This window comes from Ixodes scapularis, unplaced genomic scaffold (genome assembly GCF_016920785.2).
Source record: "Ixodes scapularis isolate PalLabHiFi unplaced genomic scaffold, ASM1692078v2 PGA_scaffold8__174_contigs__length_109621045, whole genome shotgun sequence".
In the NCBI taxonomy this organism is placed as follows: Eukaryota; Metazoa; Arthropoda; class Arachnida; order Ixodida; family Ixodidae; genus Ixodes; species Ixodes scapularis.
This window is the reverse complement of record NW_024609883.1, coordinates 53,850,731-53,868,140: the sequence shown is the minus strand read 5'-3', so window position 1 is coordinate 53,868,140 and position 17,410 is coordinate 53,850,731. Positions and strand designations below refer to the sequence as shown.

The 17,410-nt window shown below is 46.0% G+C and overlaps 1 protein-coding gene across 1 annotated transcript; it reads left to right on the top strand.

The window, feature by feature from the left end:
* Window positions 1-3,938: 3,938 nt before the first annotated feature.
* LOC120838518 (protein ALP1-like) lies at window positions 3,939-15,923 on the top strand (the record flags this gene model as incomplete). Its single annotated transcript, XM_040208472.2, has 5 exons — window positions 3,939-4,067; window positions 5,151-5,590; window positions 7,695-7,906; window positions 11,139-11,310; window positions 14,621-15,923. Coding segments are annotated over 4 exons (951 nt in total), but the record flags the coding sequence as incomplete, so codon positions are not given.
* Between the last annotated feature and the right edge of the window lie 1,487 nt (window positions 15,924-17,410).

Here is a 17,410-nt window from a genome sequence, read left to right as displayed (position 1 = left end):
TGTTTTGCGGTTGCAGACGCCGCCAGCTCCGCCACATGGGATAGGTAATGCTTTCGCATTAAGAAAAAATATCTTTATCGGTGGAATTTACACTTTTAATTCAAGCAAACAGAACGTATGTCATACAGACATTATACATATAAAAAACCGAATTCATTCGGCAAGTGTACGCTATTTTGATTCGTTTAAAATATTTGAAAAAAACAAAACGCGCTATTTATGTGCCATTCATGTGGTACTTTTCATCAGCTACTTAGCAAACTCTCATTCGATGTTCCCCGACTACAAAATGATGCACGACTTTTTTACCTTTATGACTTAGAATCTGACCCCATTAACACGTATGCAGGTATGTACGACACGCTTAATAACTCGGGCGTTGACTTCTTAACTCATTTTGAAAAGTTAAAGTAAAGTGTGCTACAGATGTTTCCACACTGGCTATGCTTTCTCCCTCATGTACGTGCACACCTCTGAAGGTCTAGCATCCTTTATGATTACACAATAAAACACACATTGGATGGACTGATGTCTGAGAGGCAAAATATTACAGAAAAGCAAGGCCAAATATCGAATTGAACTGTGCGTTATTCACTGTGAAAAGTGCGAATACGTTATATGGCTGTTGGAAATGATATTATGAGATGTAACGCATGTGTGTCAAGTTTTGTTCTTGTTTCGGAGGGGGGGGGGGGGGGGGGGGGGGGGGCAGAGTAACAGCGCACATAAGATTTTGGTGAAGACACGAATATGCCTACGTACACGACAATTTTACTTCGTAAATCCAGATGACGGTCTCTGCACAGTTCTTTCGGACAATTAAACTGGCTCATACAATTCCACAGAAATGTGGGAATGTTCTATTTTCATGCCATGCTTCGTTTAAAAATCAATAAAATCGAGCAAATGTGAGCGGCCGACCAAAAAGACAGCAGCGAAAAATATCGCTCAAATTACGTATTACGTTGGCTGGGGTTGACATTCTTTCGAGATAAATTGTGATTCTTTAGCATTTCATTGGGTAGCTTCACCCGGAAAATGCTCATCTGCGATACGAAATGCATGCGCATGCGCAAGAAAGTAAATAAAGAATATATAAAGTTATAAAAAAAAAGAACACAATATCGAATGTCCCCATGGGAGGATCGACCTGAGGGCCTGAATGTTTTATGCCCGAGGTTCAAATGCCTTTTTCTTTCTTTTTTTTTTTTTTAAATCGTCCGACGCTTAAGCACTGCGCGAAGGAAATGACCTCTTTTTTTTTACTGGTTTTTTAAGGGGACTATTTGCGAAATTTAGTTGACACGCGCCATTTTCCTCTCCTTAACGCACGTGTGCAGAGGTCGCGTTACGAGACGCTCATTGGATATGCTGCAGTCTTCGGAAGGCCTCTCCAGAGGGGGAAGTGTACACTGAGAAGGAAATAGCTGAGCAGAAGCGGCGCCCTGCTGCGTATACTACTTTCTTTACTCAATAGATATTTTCGGGCATTTAATGCTTTGTGACCCACCATTTTAATGAACGAACTATAGCCTTCATGAAAGACAAGCAATACTATCACATTTACGAAGTCTGCGGTGAAACAAACAACTTTTCAAAATCAAAGTATGTTGAGAATAAAAAAGCCCCAGCCACACTGCTAATAGCGGCGTCCCACTAGAGCGACAAAGACAAACTTTTGTACGACGACACGGCAAAGTGTCTTGTCGCTCATCCCGTCCCACTGTGGCGACGGACACCATCGACAAATGTCCGACGACGGACAAGACCTTGTTTGTCGTCTGACTTGTAGCGCCGCGGACGCCGTGTGGCAGTCCCACTAAAAGACAACACTCGACGACAAGCGTTCTCCTCGCGCGTCGACGCGCATCCTTCCGGTCTTGCCTCGTTTGGACGATCGCGCGCTCGCTGCTTTGGCGGTTTTGGTTCGCGAAGTCGCGGGTTGATTTTGTCATGGCGTGTCGCGAGAGGCAGCTCGCTCTCGCTGGGCTAGTTCTGCTAGAAGCCCTAAGCTCGAGTGAAGACGACGACCTCATCCAGCCTCCAAAAAAGCGGAGGATGTGGATGCGACCCCACCTGAGGAAGCACAGGGAGCAGGGGTGCTACGAGAATTTGATGCGCGAGCTGGCACTAGAAGACGCAGAGTCGTACCGCTCCTGGATAAGAATGGATACGGCCACTTTTGAGGAGCTGCTGGGGAAAGTGAGGCCACTAATAGTAAAGCGAGACACCCCGTTTCGACAAGCCATTCCGGCAGGCGAAAGACTCGCCATCACGCTCCGCTACCTCGCTACAGGTGAGTTATGTCGCTGTGAGAAGTCGCAGAAATCGGTGTACTAACATACTAGACAGCTTATCTCGGAAACGGTATGTTTGCTCGCACTCGCACATCCCCGGTCCAGGTGGCAGCAACCAACTTCATACCCCTGCCAGACTGGCAATTAAAGGTCAGTTCCATTGAATGGCATTTGTGTGATGGGCGAATCAGCTGTGCGCGTGCAATGTGACAAATGCGTCCTGTGCACGAACACAGTTGACTTTCACTTTCCCCCCTGTCTCATACAACGCCTACACACGCCGGAGCGTCGCGCGCACTGATTGGCCGATCGCTCAATTGTCATTCGATAGAACTGACATTTAATTGCCAGTCTGACAGGGGTATTACATAACTTGCAAAATTCAGTTTCGCTTTCGCAGGCTATAACAGTGTGATTTATCTCTAAAGTACGTCTAAGTAGCGCATTTTATTTCTCAAACTATCAAAGAAAAGGTTTGCCCTAGTCAAACAAATACAGTCAAGAAAAGTTGTATGAGTGACCCATTGGGAAGTTCAATTAAGCAACAAAACTGACCCTGAGAAAAGTGGCAAAATGCTTTTCCTTGCCTATTTTTTTTTTTAATCATACATTTTAGCGCTTTACGACGGGGTTGTCTTTTTTTTTATATATTTAATAGGCGTCTCTCCAATGCAATGTTAGTTTTTGTAACTTTTCACCTTCTTTGATAATTTCTTATATTAAATACACAGCCTACCCACTCATATGTGTAAATTATAGCGCTATTGGGCAGGAGATCGAACTATAGAGGGCGCTCTGACCCGTTTGTTTTCCCCACACTCGGTGTTTACTCAACACAAGGCCTGTGCACATGCCGACAGGCCTTATGGGCATGGCCATGTCATCTTCTACATTAGAGCGCGGGGCACAGTCTAATGTAAAAAAATACTAACAATCGACGAAGCGACGTTAAGTGCCGGTTCTATTTTCAGAGAATGCGAGCTTGACCCACTTCGGCTTTTGTGCTGAGCTGGGATCGTGCATGCTGCATTGTTCATGCAGGCCGTAGCGAAAAGAGAAGAGCCCTCCTCCCCCTCGCCGGAGAACATGAGCTCCAGCCGAACGCTGACGCCGCGTTCGGTTATGTCGGCCGACCGCTGCGTCATTGTATTTGTTGTCCCCATCCGTGTAGTTGTTCAGTTAACCGCTTGGGGCGTCACGGTCTGTCCTCCTCCCCAATAGCTTGCGAAACTGATGTTTGCAATTATTTTAGAGTAGGTTGCTGCCATCTGGACCGCCGGTAGACCATCAATTATGGTAAATCTGGAAGTTGTCATAAATTGTAAATAAAGAATAGCCCTGCAACCTGACACCACTGGCTGGGTTCAGTATATTGATATAACAATCCTTATCATACTGATGTTGCTGGCTATCGTTCGCTGTATTCCTAAAATTTCAGCGGTCTACCCACCCGAGTTTCGGTCAGTTTCCCAGTTTTGACAGGAGTCGCATCAATAGTCACCATTATCGGTGCGTAAATATGATCAAGTGAAAGTCACCTTTGAAATTGCTCCCTGAAAACCCTGCATTTTGTATACCATGGTGGCATACTTGATTGTTTAGAATGCATATAGAGTGCTTTCACTAATTTCAATGCAATGAACCTTCATTCCAGGGGAGACCTTCGCCTCTACTGGTTTCCAGTTCAGGAGGGCCCACAACACGGTCTCCAAGATAGTGCACGAAGTGTGCATAGCTATATATGAAGTTTTGGCACCTGACTTCATCAAGGTAGGTTTATCTCGTAAACATACCATCACAATTAAAGCCACACAGTGGTGTCAGAACAGAAGCAGAGGGACAAGCTTTTGACACACAGATATGGTGACCTAACCCCTTGTGTCGGGCAATCACAGTTTTAACAAAACTGTGATCTAGCCAAAAGGAAAGAGAAGTATCAAAAAAGGAAAGAGAAGTGTCAAAAACCTAAGTTTGACTGCCCTGGGCCCCCCTCCTCACAGTTTTCCCCCACCCGTCTTACCATCTTCACTTTGTAATCTCAACCATTCAAGGGCGCAGGCATCGTCCTGCTGGCCACCATGGTCTCGACCTACATCTTGACTAATGCACGTCATCTGCTCCTATCTGGTCAGTGGTGTTGGTCTCAACCCGCTCAGCCCCAGTGCAACACCATAGCCCTCCACATCTAGTGGCATTGGCGGCCTAAGCTCTCAGTCACTCCATAACGACATGTTCTGCTGTCTCGTCCTGCAGGCCAAGTGTCCTGAAGAAACCGTGTCTACACTCGTGTTTTGCATGCCCTGAACACTCCAATTCGCACCTCGCACAGCATTTCATTGCCTCTCGAGTTGTTGGTGACCTCGGTTTACTGTTGACTTGCCTCAAGTGCCACCTCCGGGGCTTGAACGACCATTCTATAATAACCCATAGACCATCTCATGGCTCTTGTATATAGTATTCATGACATAATGACTGTCATTAGATGCGGCACTTTAGGCCTGTATGGTGTGGACTGTTGCTTTTTTTTGCGAAACCGTGGATCTCCTGGTCAAATAAAGATTGCTATCACTATCACTGATACTAGCACCATCACGGGAGTGACGCTGCAGCATTGATTTTTCTGTTTTGTTGTACTTGCAATTTTGTGCATCCCATTAATGTGTAAGGGTCACCAGAATGTCTACCCAGGCTGCACAGTGCACTGCCTGTAAATTTGGCGAGTCCACTTACTGGGCGCACATGACTTTTTAGTGTTCAATTCAGTAAGTAGACAAAGTTCCGTTTAGTAGATAAGGTGTTTCCTTTCTATGAGGGTTGCACAGTTGGCTGACATGTCTTCCTCTTTCTTCCAAGCTACCATCAACGCCGGGCGAGTGGAGACAAGTTGCCCGGGGGTTTGAAGAGCTGTGGCAGTTCCCGCATTGCCTGGGCGCCTTAGATGGCAAACATGTGACCATCTGCCCACCTCTGGGTACAGGAGCCATGTACCGGAACTACAAGGGCACATTCAGCATTGTGCTGATGGCTCTTGTAGATGCCGACCTCAAGTTCCTGTACGCAGATGTGGGCAGGAATGGACGGATGAACGATAGCGGTGTCTGGGCTGCCACAAGCTTACGGGCACATATCGACCGTGGCTCTGCTGGTTTCCCGGAGCCAGCACAGCTGCCAAACTCATCGAAGGTGGCACCGTTCGTTATTATTGGTGACGAAGGGTTTGAACTCAAGCCGTACCTGCTGAGGCCCTTTCCAGCAGCTGAGCTAAAGGATCCAGAGACGATGTTCAACTATCGGTGAGTACAGACTGTTCTACCGTCGCTGTGCCACTATCAGTAAGCCTTGCCTTGCATTTGCCCTGTAGTGAGAATGACAATACATAGCTTTCATGTCGCATCACATTGGTTGCTATGCCCAGGTACTAGATGTGCCATTAATACAGTGGAAGGTATGTTGTCACGCGCATCCCCGAGCATTTCACCTCGTGCTACTAATGCTCTTGAAGATTCGCCGCATGTGCAAAGGCCCCATTTCTGGGTACCGTGCTCCATCATGAAAACTGACGTGCGAATATTGATTTCTCAATCAAATTGAATCGCACATCCCCCTATAAAGCTACCTATAGCACAACTATCTACCAACCAAGAGTTTTTGGCATTGCACATATTATGACTGCCTATGGTGGTGTCCACCACCGTTGTCTCACATAGCTGTCATAGGCAATGCCTGGGAATAATACAATGCCCTACATATTCTTGTCCTGCCCTACATATTCTTGTCCCTTGGAGATTGGACTTGCCGGGGATCCAGATCTAGAGATGCCTGCTTTGTCATCCACTTGTCTGAAGTTCAGATGTTGACATGAGCTTTTGAACCTGTACTCCGTGTCACTAGTTGCGTGCAAGACAGGCGAAGGCAACACCAGACGAGGGGAGAAAGGGAAAGCACTAGCGAGTTCGTTTGACACGCACTGGCACCGTTCGAGTTCTCCCCCAAAATGCATCGCACTCGCAGAGTGTTGCACGGAGAACTGAACTCAATCGATCCTGCCAAATGCACCGAGTGCAGAAGACTGAGGCTGCCGCCATCTATGTTGTAGAAAGGGTACCGACCTCAAACCGAAACTAGCGCCTTTTTGTTCGGAGTGATGGGTGGGAATGAGAGAGTGCAGTCGCTACCAACGTTTATCTACAAACGTTGGTCGCTGCAACCTGTAGTTTATAGTTGCAATGAGTTCAAGCAACTCGGCTGTTGTAGAGATAGTTACAGGCGTCGTAAATTTCTGCAACCAGCTGTTTACAAAGCAGCTGGTTGCAATCTTTCAATTCTTATAACCGTTTACACTGAAGAAAACTGATGATGCTGTCCAAGAAGAAGCTTGATTTGTTTGACCATGATATTATGCGTGAGCCACTGAAAGGGTAAGGCTTAAAACTAGTCCGTTGGATTATCCAGCAAAACTTTTCGTGGGACCTTCGATTTCGATGGTCATTACAGGTGAATCAGATATTAATTAGCCCTGGTGAGGGCGTCGAGAACGAGAGCTTTCTCGAACAAAATACGACAGGGCAAGTTAGCTGACATAGGTAAATGTTAAACATGATGATGCTGCCCAAGTCTCGGGTAAAGTCACTGTGTTTAGCATTCTCTGATGCTTATTGAGCAGTCAGAGGTTTCTGCTGGGGGAGTTTTGTCGACAAATGTTAAATTTTTCACCCCCACACGGAAGGTGATAAACATCTCGGGGGCCACTGATACGTTTGTTCTGAGAGATTCTAACACACTGGTAAATTTCAGCGTTTGTACGGCAACAGAGCGACTTAACGAGCACTTGGCCGGTGCTTTGTGCGTGAAAACCGTGGGAGCAAAATCTGGGTGGCCTCGATCAGACGATGGCTTCCATGCCTATAAGAACCTCGGGACAGAAATTAAAATGGAAGCCACGCTTGCCTTCAAGAAAGTGCTTGCCGCACAAACGGTCGTCCTCATGAGGCGACCATTCTTTTCGATCAACGGATATTCTTCAAATTTTGCGCTTTTTAAAGCCTGCCTGGAACTTGTGGCAACTCAGTTCACTACTTTTGCTGTACCTTTCGGTGAAATTAACGGCTGCACAGCTTTGCGGCATGCTGAAATGCTATGACGCCCATGGAAAATGTGCGCCCTTCTACCCACGCCACCGGCTCCGGCGCGATCGCAGCCGCACCGCAGCTCTATAATGTCAAGCCCACGTGTCGGTCTATATGCTACACTGGGAATCAAGTTGAAGACAGCTAGCAGTTCTGCCATGGCAATAGGAAATCAGTACTTATTGAAGGTTTTTAAAAGAGCATGCCTGCACTTTTAAAAGTACAGTATGAAGGGTCATTAGTGATGCAAGATTATTGTTTCTTTTTCCAGACTCTCCCGGGGACGTCGCATTGTGGAAAATAGCTTCGGAATCCTCCGCAACCGGTTCCAAGTCTACGGGCACCCTCTTCGGCAAAAGCCTCACAGGGCTGTCAAAGTTGTGAAGGCAACAATTGCATTGCACAACTTCCTCCGGACGAAGAACAGTTCAAGGGGGAGGTACACGCCTCCAGAAAGTCTCGACGTTGAGGACGTCCTCACAGGTAAATGCAAAATGGGCTATTTGACGTTGGTGCTATCCAGACACTCTGTCCTAGTGCTAACGTTGGGCATAAGAATGGTGATGTGCAATTCAAATGAACTCCTGCGCCCACCATTGGTTTTTCAGGTAATTGATGTATTTGATTTGTTATAACAGCAATTACTGTGTTTTCTGAGGTGGGTGGGCATGGGTGGGCACATATTTTTGAAAACGAAACTAAACCAGGCAACACCAAGTGGAACTGCTAAAGACTAGAAGGCACATTTAAGCATGTGCCTTAAAGTCTTGCCCGACATAAGCAGGTCAGCCTTTGTCAGGCAACAGTGACAAGCACTTCAGTTTCGTCCTTTGCTGGCTGTCGCAGCATATACAGGTTTCACCAAACTGTTGCCTCCTGTCCTTACACAGCATTGTAGAGCTTGTTTCTGGGTCGACGATCACAATCCTCTTTTATAGGCCTTTTCTTAAAACATAAATAACCAACTGTGAACCACAATTTGCATCATTCACCTTTCAGTTCAGTTTCTCGGGTAACTGTCCGTAGGCTTTACATTTTATTTGATTATCCTTTAAAGGGATACTACAGCGAAATTTCGGCGCTCATTTTTTGGTCTATATGTGTTCAAAAAAGCACCATCAAATCGAACGTACCAATATCTTGTTAAAAGTCACGAAAAGGAATTTTAAAACAAATTTAACGATTAGCAAAGAGCACCTGGTGGATGTCGCTAACGCCTCGCTTGTAATGCCCGTCTAGCAACCTTGGCAGCTAGTGACGGAGGTTGTCTCGTCTCCGGCCACGACGAGAGAAGAGGGGCAGGAGGAACTCCCCTCTTCAGGAGAATGCCTTTTGTGTGTCGCAGAAGTCGCTATTGTCCCCCTACAAGATTATAGAAGATTAACCCGTCACTCAAAATTTGTACAAAAGCAGCCGCTTCGGTGGCTGGAACGACTAGGCCATCCTCTCGACGTCAGCCTCGCCGTAGCTTTGCTCGTCTTGAGACGACCTACGTCACGATTGCGTTGGATCTCACGTGGTCTCCGCTGGGCCTTCTCCGAGCACTTGCCAGAGGGGGCCGTTTATAACGAAAAATACAGCCACCAGGCTCAAAATACAAACGTGCGATTGTCATTTACGGATATTGTGGATCATATTCAACCTATTTTTGAACACGACGGGAATATTTCAAATTTCGTTGAAGTATCCCTTTAAATGTTTACTCTAATTGCAAAGGAATCCGCAGGATATCACCAATTCGAACAGTAGCTCAGCAGTGCGGCAGTTTCCTAGGCAGACGCAGAGAGTGCCGGCACTCGTACAGAGCCCAGTTGCTACAGGGGTACGAAAGTTTCTGCCACTGATGTTGCTGCAGTGGAGGAGCCGATATTTGTTTCGCCACAAGCGCAAAAACAAAAATTTGAAACTAGATATATGCAAAACTATAAACACTACCGAAAGCAAATTATATTTCGTAACTCAGGGTTGCTGACTTAGTAAAAAATAGTCGTAACACGGAAATCAAAAGAATTTAGTGCAGTTTCCTTTTAAAGGTTCGCTTAAACGGTTTTGGGTTTGATTTTTACAGACTGTGCACAAGAAAACTAACAGAAGAGCGACCCAAGTACACATATGTAACGCTACTGGGACGCACATCTCGCCACTGGTACATAATCGGCAGCTGTAGTCCTTGCAAGAAGCTTGGTCGTATTACCTTTCACATTGATCACAATACTACATAGCCAAACACCCCTTCTGGAGCTACCGCAACGAAAGCAAGCCATTCCTGCTATTGTGATCCTCCTGTTGCCCTGCAATAGTTGTCCGCTTGAGTCGTCCCATTCAATGCTATGTCACCCTTGTGCCACTTACGTCTCGCCTTCCTATATTTTGTGCCCCTTTCCCTAGCAGCAGTTCTAGCTTGTAGAAATGTAGCATAAGATAAATGAGAAAATAATTAGAGTACAGGCAACCTGGTGTAAGTTTAATATGATGGCTAACATGACATTGAGGTGGGAAAAGAAATGGAGCGAAAAAGACAGAAAAAGGGGACACACCTCAAATAACATAGCCCCTTTAGAGTTTGATAGTTCTTTTTGCGGTTGATAATGGACATGTGAGGTCCGTGCTCTGGAGCTTAAGAGTTTGGCACTCCGTTCAGTAAACGGAAAGGAGCGCCGTCGGAGACTGACACTCGAGTGCACTCTTTATGCACCGAGCATTTCTCAAAGTGTGAGTGACTTCTTCACGCTCCATGATGTCACATCCACAAATAAAATGGCTGCACTGACCGAAACGCCGAGACGTAGGGTGCCCCCCGAACTGCTGGCCCTTTTTATTTGAATAGCGCTTAATCCAGTAGGTAAAAACAATTTGATTTGAAAGCCAAGACAGCAACTAGCGTTCCAGAAAAGGTTTGTTTGTGCATCTCGCCTGAAAACGAATACATCTATCAAACGGTAGCTTGCCAATAGAACAACGACAGAAAAGTTGTGGAGAGAAAAAGACATTCGAACCGTGGCCCTTTTTAGAATGCTTAGCCCAGCAAATAAAGATACTTCAATTAAAGAGCCGGAACCAGTTAACGTTGCGGAAAAGGTTTGTTCATACATCTCGCCTGAAAACGAATTGGCATGACATCTATTGAACGGCTGTGTGCCGGTATCGACATAGTAGATCGATGGATTCAGTCTTGTGTAGCAAGATGGAACCACGGGACATCTGACAAGTTTGACAGTTTTTGCGTCGACAAGCGGGTTCAGGAATGTTCTTTAATTTAAATCTGAACAATATGCATGGTCAATGAATAGCTCAGTCGAGGAACTTTCCGCATACATGCTCGAAAGAAGTCTTCAGACTTTTCACAAATATTAAAACAATCATATATAAACTTCCTAACGTCAGTCCTTTTTTTTTTAACTTCTGCGTTACAGAGGCCTTCATTAATTTATGTTCAAAATAATTTTGGCTTCTGCCACTCGTATCCATGAGATGATGGGTTCATCAGAACCGTGCTTTTGGAAGTGGCTCATGCGGCTCGTCTATAGTTTCGGTGTGTTGCACTCCCGTATCTATGCTCCATTTAGCTGCTGCGTTTGGAGTTTGAAAATTGGAGTGTCGGAGTAGGAGTAAACGAGTGCAAACTTAGCGCGCCCAATGAGGATTTAATTTCATATACTGTTAGCATATGCCTATTCCATTTTACAAAATGCTTTTTATTCTTGCTCTACTTCAGGAACAGTACGCGGTGGCACATGGAGGAAAGACGTGAACGACAAGGTAGTCTTCCCTGTGCAACGCATTGGCGGCAAGCCATCAACCGACGCCAAAGCCGTTCGGACGGTCTTCAAGGAGTACTTCTGGGATGAAGGCCAAGTCTCTTGGCAGTGGAAGTTACTGAAGTAATGGTATGTGTCATTTGTTAAGACAGTCTCTTCCAAGCTTTGCTACTTCACAATCCACGAAAAGGATGGCCCCCACATTTCTCTAATGCCATAAGATTTCCTTATTTTCCAATGTATAGGAATCTGACACATATTACAAGTAATACCGAGCATTTTTTTGATAGCTAATGGAATACAGTAACAGTAAATTAACAGAGCTTGGGTGGTTATGGATTCTGAGCTGAGATGTGTTCTTTGTTTTTATCCATACTTATCCAAACAAATTTTGGATAAGTATGTTGTGGTGTAGATTAATAAATAGGTGATGTTCTGCTGGAAATCTACATCCACTGATCTGTACCTTTTCCCTGCACTGAATGTAACTTACGAGAAAGTGTCTGGCAGTGGTTTCCCCAGGAATTAAAATTAGGGTGTGTGTCTGGGGGGAGAGAGAGGGAGGGAAAGGGGGGGAGGAGGGAGTTCAGCACACGGAGGCAATTATTTTTCTGTTTTCATGGGTGCCATCAGACAAACTAATATCCAATTCGTCTGGGCCCGCACCGTGGTAACCGGACAAAAGCTCACCTGACAAAAGCTCACCGGACAGAAGCTCACCGGACAAAAGCTCACCCGTTTTTTTCACAAACCCGGACAAAAGCTCACCTCTTTTTTTTTCGCTACCCGGGCAAAACACGGACTGAAATAAAATGTGGACGCAATGGACATTGCACCATATTTAGGTGAACTTGTGCCCCATCCCACGCAAGGGTTTACTACGGTTGATCGAATGCCATTCCGTCGAAACATGTTTTAGAGAACGGGCACGTTTTATTGAAGCACGGTTTAGAGAAAGCAGAGCCTCAGTTTAGAGATATGCCGTTTATCGAAATGGGGACGCTACTTAAAAAAGGCTTTTCTACTTCGCGCGTGTATTACTGGTGTATTAATCCAAACCTCCTGCTGTGCTTCTGCCGCTTCGCCGGCGGCAGTCTGCGGCGGCTCATTACAAAAATGTTAAATCACCTGACTTATCCATACACGCCGCTTCGCGGTGGCCGAATTCGCTAAAAGGAGGTTTATCGCCTTTTTCTCTGAACTTGGTTTCTCTATAAAACCAACACAAAATTTTTTCCTGGTGAGCTTTTGTCCGGGTCTTTTAAAAAATGGGTGAGCTTCTGTCCGGGATTCCGCACCGCACCCGTCCAGTGCACTAAACTCTTTCCACTTTATACACGAAAGGCTGGCGGGGAGAGAAGGACGCTTCCCTCTCGCCTATAGCCCTCCGTGTACGACCAACACCTCCTAGAGAAGAAGGCCAGAGCGCTCTGAGAGGTTACGTCACAATGGCGGAGGAAGGAAGTCCATGGCGCAACTACGTGAGAATACGCTATCGACGTGAAAAAAATGTCCCTTGACAAGCGGCGCGGTGGTGTTCGTTCATGCGCGTTTATCCGACATTAATATACGTTTTAAAGGCGCAGTCTTGTACAATTTATTATATATATAATATAAACGTATTATATAACGCGCTACCAAGGTTGAGAGTACCAAAATTATATTTATGAGTATTCCCGTAACCGCGGGACTACGTGCAGTTCCGCAGCACCCCACACTTTTCGACAGGACCGGCTGCGATGCTACTAATGCCACATGGCTCCGATTCTGGTAAATTTACGTTGTGTGTGAGCTGCTGACTGTCTGAAAAGGAACGCTGAGACAACTCGGAAGGGAAGCAAACCGAAAAGAAATCCAATCGTTGTCGCAGGGAGCGCACACCAGCAAGAGATGGGTCGACAACGTTAAGCCTTTCGTCGCCGCTGCTCTCGTGTGTGGTACTTTTGAGACTTGTTTCCCGTCGTATTTCTGTCATCACCGTAGTCTCGGGTAGTTTTTTTTTTTTTTTTTTTGTGTTCGCTTGATACTACGGCATTTACGTGCATTTGTGAAACAAGTCCTGCTACGGTTTGAGTGACGTGTGACAACTAGCCAACGAAGGCTCTGGTCGACTAATCGATAGACCTCTCTCTCGACAGAGAGAGGCTTCTTGGAGTTCGTGTTCAAATGTGTTCGTCACGGATATTGTGGGACGTATGGATACGATCGACAGGTGAGAAACAACTTATTTACGGGCTTTCTTGTTCATGTAGGACGCAAGTAAGATGCTGCAATCGTTTTTTTTTTAATCGCATGATAAATTGCAATTTTGTTCCTTGTCATTATTCGTATGCAGTTGCGTCGACATTTGTAAATATGCGCGCTAATCTAGTTTTCACTGGAAGATGAAAATCAAGTTTGTGTGATTATTGAAAGTGAGTTGTTTGTGGTTCTGTGTTTATTTATACTAAAGTTATTTTATTGCCTTTTCCCCGTTTATACTAGAATCTTAACTGTATTAAGGTGATAGTATTATTATATACAAAACAAGTTATGTTTTGTTCTAAGGCAGCTCGAGCCCATAGGGAGAAGTAAATTAGTAGACTAAGCAGTAAGTTTAGTACCCCTGCTACAGGGAAACGTTAATATATTTTCATTTAGTGATATAGGATTTAATCAGCTCGCGGTCTTGAGTGATTATACGAGCGCCGCAAGCGGATTTGTCGACCCTATAATGTCATTTGATCGGAATTACATTAATCTTGCCATGTGGCCGGGGTATGATGCAAGAATTCAGTGACTGCACGCGATAACGTCGCTTACATGATCGTGAGAAACGCTTGTCTTGCCTTGTCCGCGTTGACTATGTCTACCTGATTTTTAACTGTTCTGTTTTGCTGTTTCAAAATCACTGCGTGTCTCGCCATTTTGTCAAAGTATTTCTGTATAAAATATGCATTCCTACAACAATAATTGCATGACTCAATGTTTTCGACTTAAAACAATCACATTTTTCGATAGACGTCTTGTACGCATACCTCGTGCCATTTAGTACCGATTATTTAGCGGTGTAATATTTTGCTGGTGTAATAAAATGTTTTCTAGACCCGTTGCTATCTGCAGCTTTAATTTTAGCTAATATGACCCGCGTATGTGACTAAAAACGCGTTACGACGGTCGATCTACGCGCGTTGCATTCGCTTCGACGCGCGCCCCCGATGGCCTTCCTTTGCGACGTCACGAGAAGAGCACTACGGCCTTGTCTTCTAGGAGGTGTTGGTACGACGAACCGCACTGCATCGCGCGATACGGGTCCAGACGAATTGGCCATAAGGGGGGGTGTACACCCCCCCCCCCCCACCCCCCTAGGGGGTCGGTAGGGAAATCACGGGTGTCTTGTACTACTCAACAAGTAAACATGAAGAGAGCTCATATGGAGACTTCCTTTATTCTGGCGCAGCCACCACAACGACCTGTGAAGATATGGCTGCTTCCACGAGGGCCTTATGCGCGGCAAGCATGCCCAGCTGCCTGCTGGTACCCCTTGATATCGTCCGAGCAAGCCCCTCCATCATCAGGCCAAAGCCCCGACACTCATCAGGCTCCACCTCCCTGGCAGACTTGAGGCTGTTTACAGCTGCCTGCAGCAGTGCCGCCTTGTTTGTCGCCAGTTCCTCCGTGCTGTGACGGCGGCTCCTTTTGGCCGGTGCCTCAGGTGGTGGACTTTCGTCTTCGGACCTGTAGTCATCGGGCACGTGGCAGGAATCCTGCAGACAATTTGTGTTGCATCTTATCCTTTTCTTTCATTTGCAAGTGTTGAACTAAAGAGAACTTTCAGTGGATGTTATGTGCAGATTTTCACACAAGTGTTAAACAAAATATTGGACTTTTAGTGTATGTAACATGCAGTTTTTCACAAAAACAGTTTAACATGTGTAGTTAACAAGGCCATCATGATTCCACAAGGTACTAATTGCCGAAGTAAAACCTAAGGCATAGGGAGGGGCTCATACACTCAGTGAGACAAGATATCTCTGCAGTTGTTATGGAACACTGCTGCAATCCTCCCATATTTGGAGGTGCTGACATCAACAGTGATGGGTATTATAATAATCTTTTAAGTGCTTTTTTAAATATAATTTTCTCAATTTTTGTGTGAGGGCTATAGCATGCAGATCTGCAGCACCTTTTGGCAAATATATGGCCATATGTAATGAGTACTCCTCTCCGTCGTGGAGCTAAATATTTGGGCACCGTAGGCGTCATACAGTTTGGTCATGAACTCGATTTTTTAGCGATCCTGGGCCCCCGAAATATATGCTGCAAGCACCAACTTTTCTCGGTCAAGGGGGAAAAGTCCCCTCGGTTAAGGCACTCACCATATCCTCTTGGGAAACATGGACTGCTTCAGGCGCCTCGGCAGTCGACTCACTTGGAGCTTCCGGTGCACCACCGGACAAAAACTTCATTTTCTTGAAGTGCACCCATTTTGGGACATGGACATCGTCGGCCCCAGCACCAGAGCGTTGCGTGTCTTTTACCTTCCGGTTCTCTCTCTGGTACTGGGACCGGAGGTTCGTCCACTTGTTCTTTACTTTGTCAACTGCAATGTATTGAAACAAAATTATGACACCTTCACAAACAGCAGCACAATTTTGAGGTGTTGAATGCTCCAAAGTGTGTTGATGTCAAATCTCCGAAATTTATGCTAATGTGTTTACTCAGTCATTCTTGAATAAAACTGGTGTGTCTGCTGATCTAAAGAGATGCTTACTTCTGTGCAGTGGCGTAGTCGAGAATTATTTTCGGGGACGGGTTGGGATTGTTATGACTAAGGGGGCGGGGGGGGGGGGGAAGGGAAGGGAGGGAGGGAGATGGGGGGGGGGGAAGGGAGGGAGGGAGGTGGGGGGGGGGGCTTTGTCTCATCTTTGCTTGTAGTAGTCGATGTACTGTACAATTCACCGGTACGAACACGGCCGTCCCCAACCCCCCGGCTAGGTAGAGCAATTCGGTAGTCATCCAATATTTGTGTTCCTTTACTAAACAAGATTTTAAAGAAATATTTTCAGAAAAAGAAGGGGGGGGGGGGGGGGATTCCCTAAACCATCTCCCTGCCTTCGCCACTGCTTCCGCGAGCACCAAAAATGCGGCCGTCGTGCGGTAAGGATAGATCTATTGCTAAATTACCCAAGCATCAAGGAGAATACAGAAATTAGTGTTCCACGCGCACGCCTTCCCCGTATAAAGCATTTGAAGTAATAACCAAAATAAAGAGTTGACGAACGCGCGTGCAAGATGCAATTTGTTTTAGGCATTTGCATTAGAAAAGTTACTACCGCCGAGTCCAGCACATGCGGCGCGTGGAACACCAATCCCTGCGTTCTGCTCGATGCTTGGGTAATTTAGCAATAGGTCTATTGCGGCTCTGGATCTTTTTGATGATTTCTGACATCGGGAGCAAAAAGATAAACGAGTACTCACTCCTGTCGCCGAACCCCAAGGCGCCCGTGATGTCGGCGAAGGCCCGCTCCTTTAAGTTTTTTTTTATGGTAGTCTGGATGTCGGATATCCCACAGGAACCGGCGATCCTCGATCATTTGTATTAAGATACCTTCTAATTCAGAATCGAATTCTACACCATTCGCGGCCATCGTTCGTGCGGTGTGCGAGTAGGCTTTTCGCACAAAAAACGATTCTGGCCGTTGAAAACTTGAAATCCCACTGATCAGTGGTATCAGTGTCGATGGTCATTCCGTCGCGCCCGTGATCGATTATTTAATAAATTATTCGAAGAGAAAAATAGCCGTCTCCACTTCAACTATGTTTGTCGAAGCGTTTTCGCCCAAAGAGCGAAACACGAAAACCGTGTCGTCCGACTCCGTTTGTCTGTGTATTTTGAAGTGTTTTGTTGACAACTCCAGTCCCACTAGGAAACAAATTTCCTTGTCCCCGTGTTCTTCGTCGTGTCCGCCAGGTGGGACGGCGGACTCCGGCGGACTACGACAAACAGGCTGTCTGTCGATGTCTTTTGTCGCTCGGTGTCGTGTGTCGCTGTCGTTTGTCGTTGTCTGTCGTTCTAGTGGGACGCAGCCATAAGAGTCACGCAAAAGACACGGTGTTCGATGTAGACAGGGTGACTGTGGATACGACTCACTCATGCCCGAAGCCTATTTTCTTCAGACACATGTAAGCTTCGAACACATGACTCTCCTTTGCCGGATATATTTGCCGTGTGATCGCAGCTCGAACA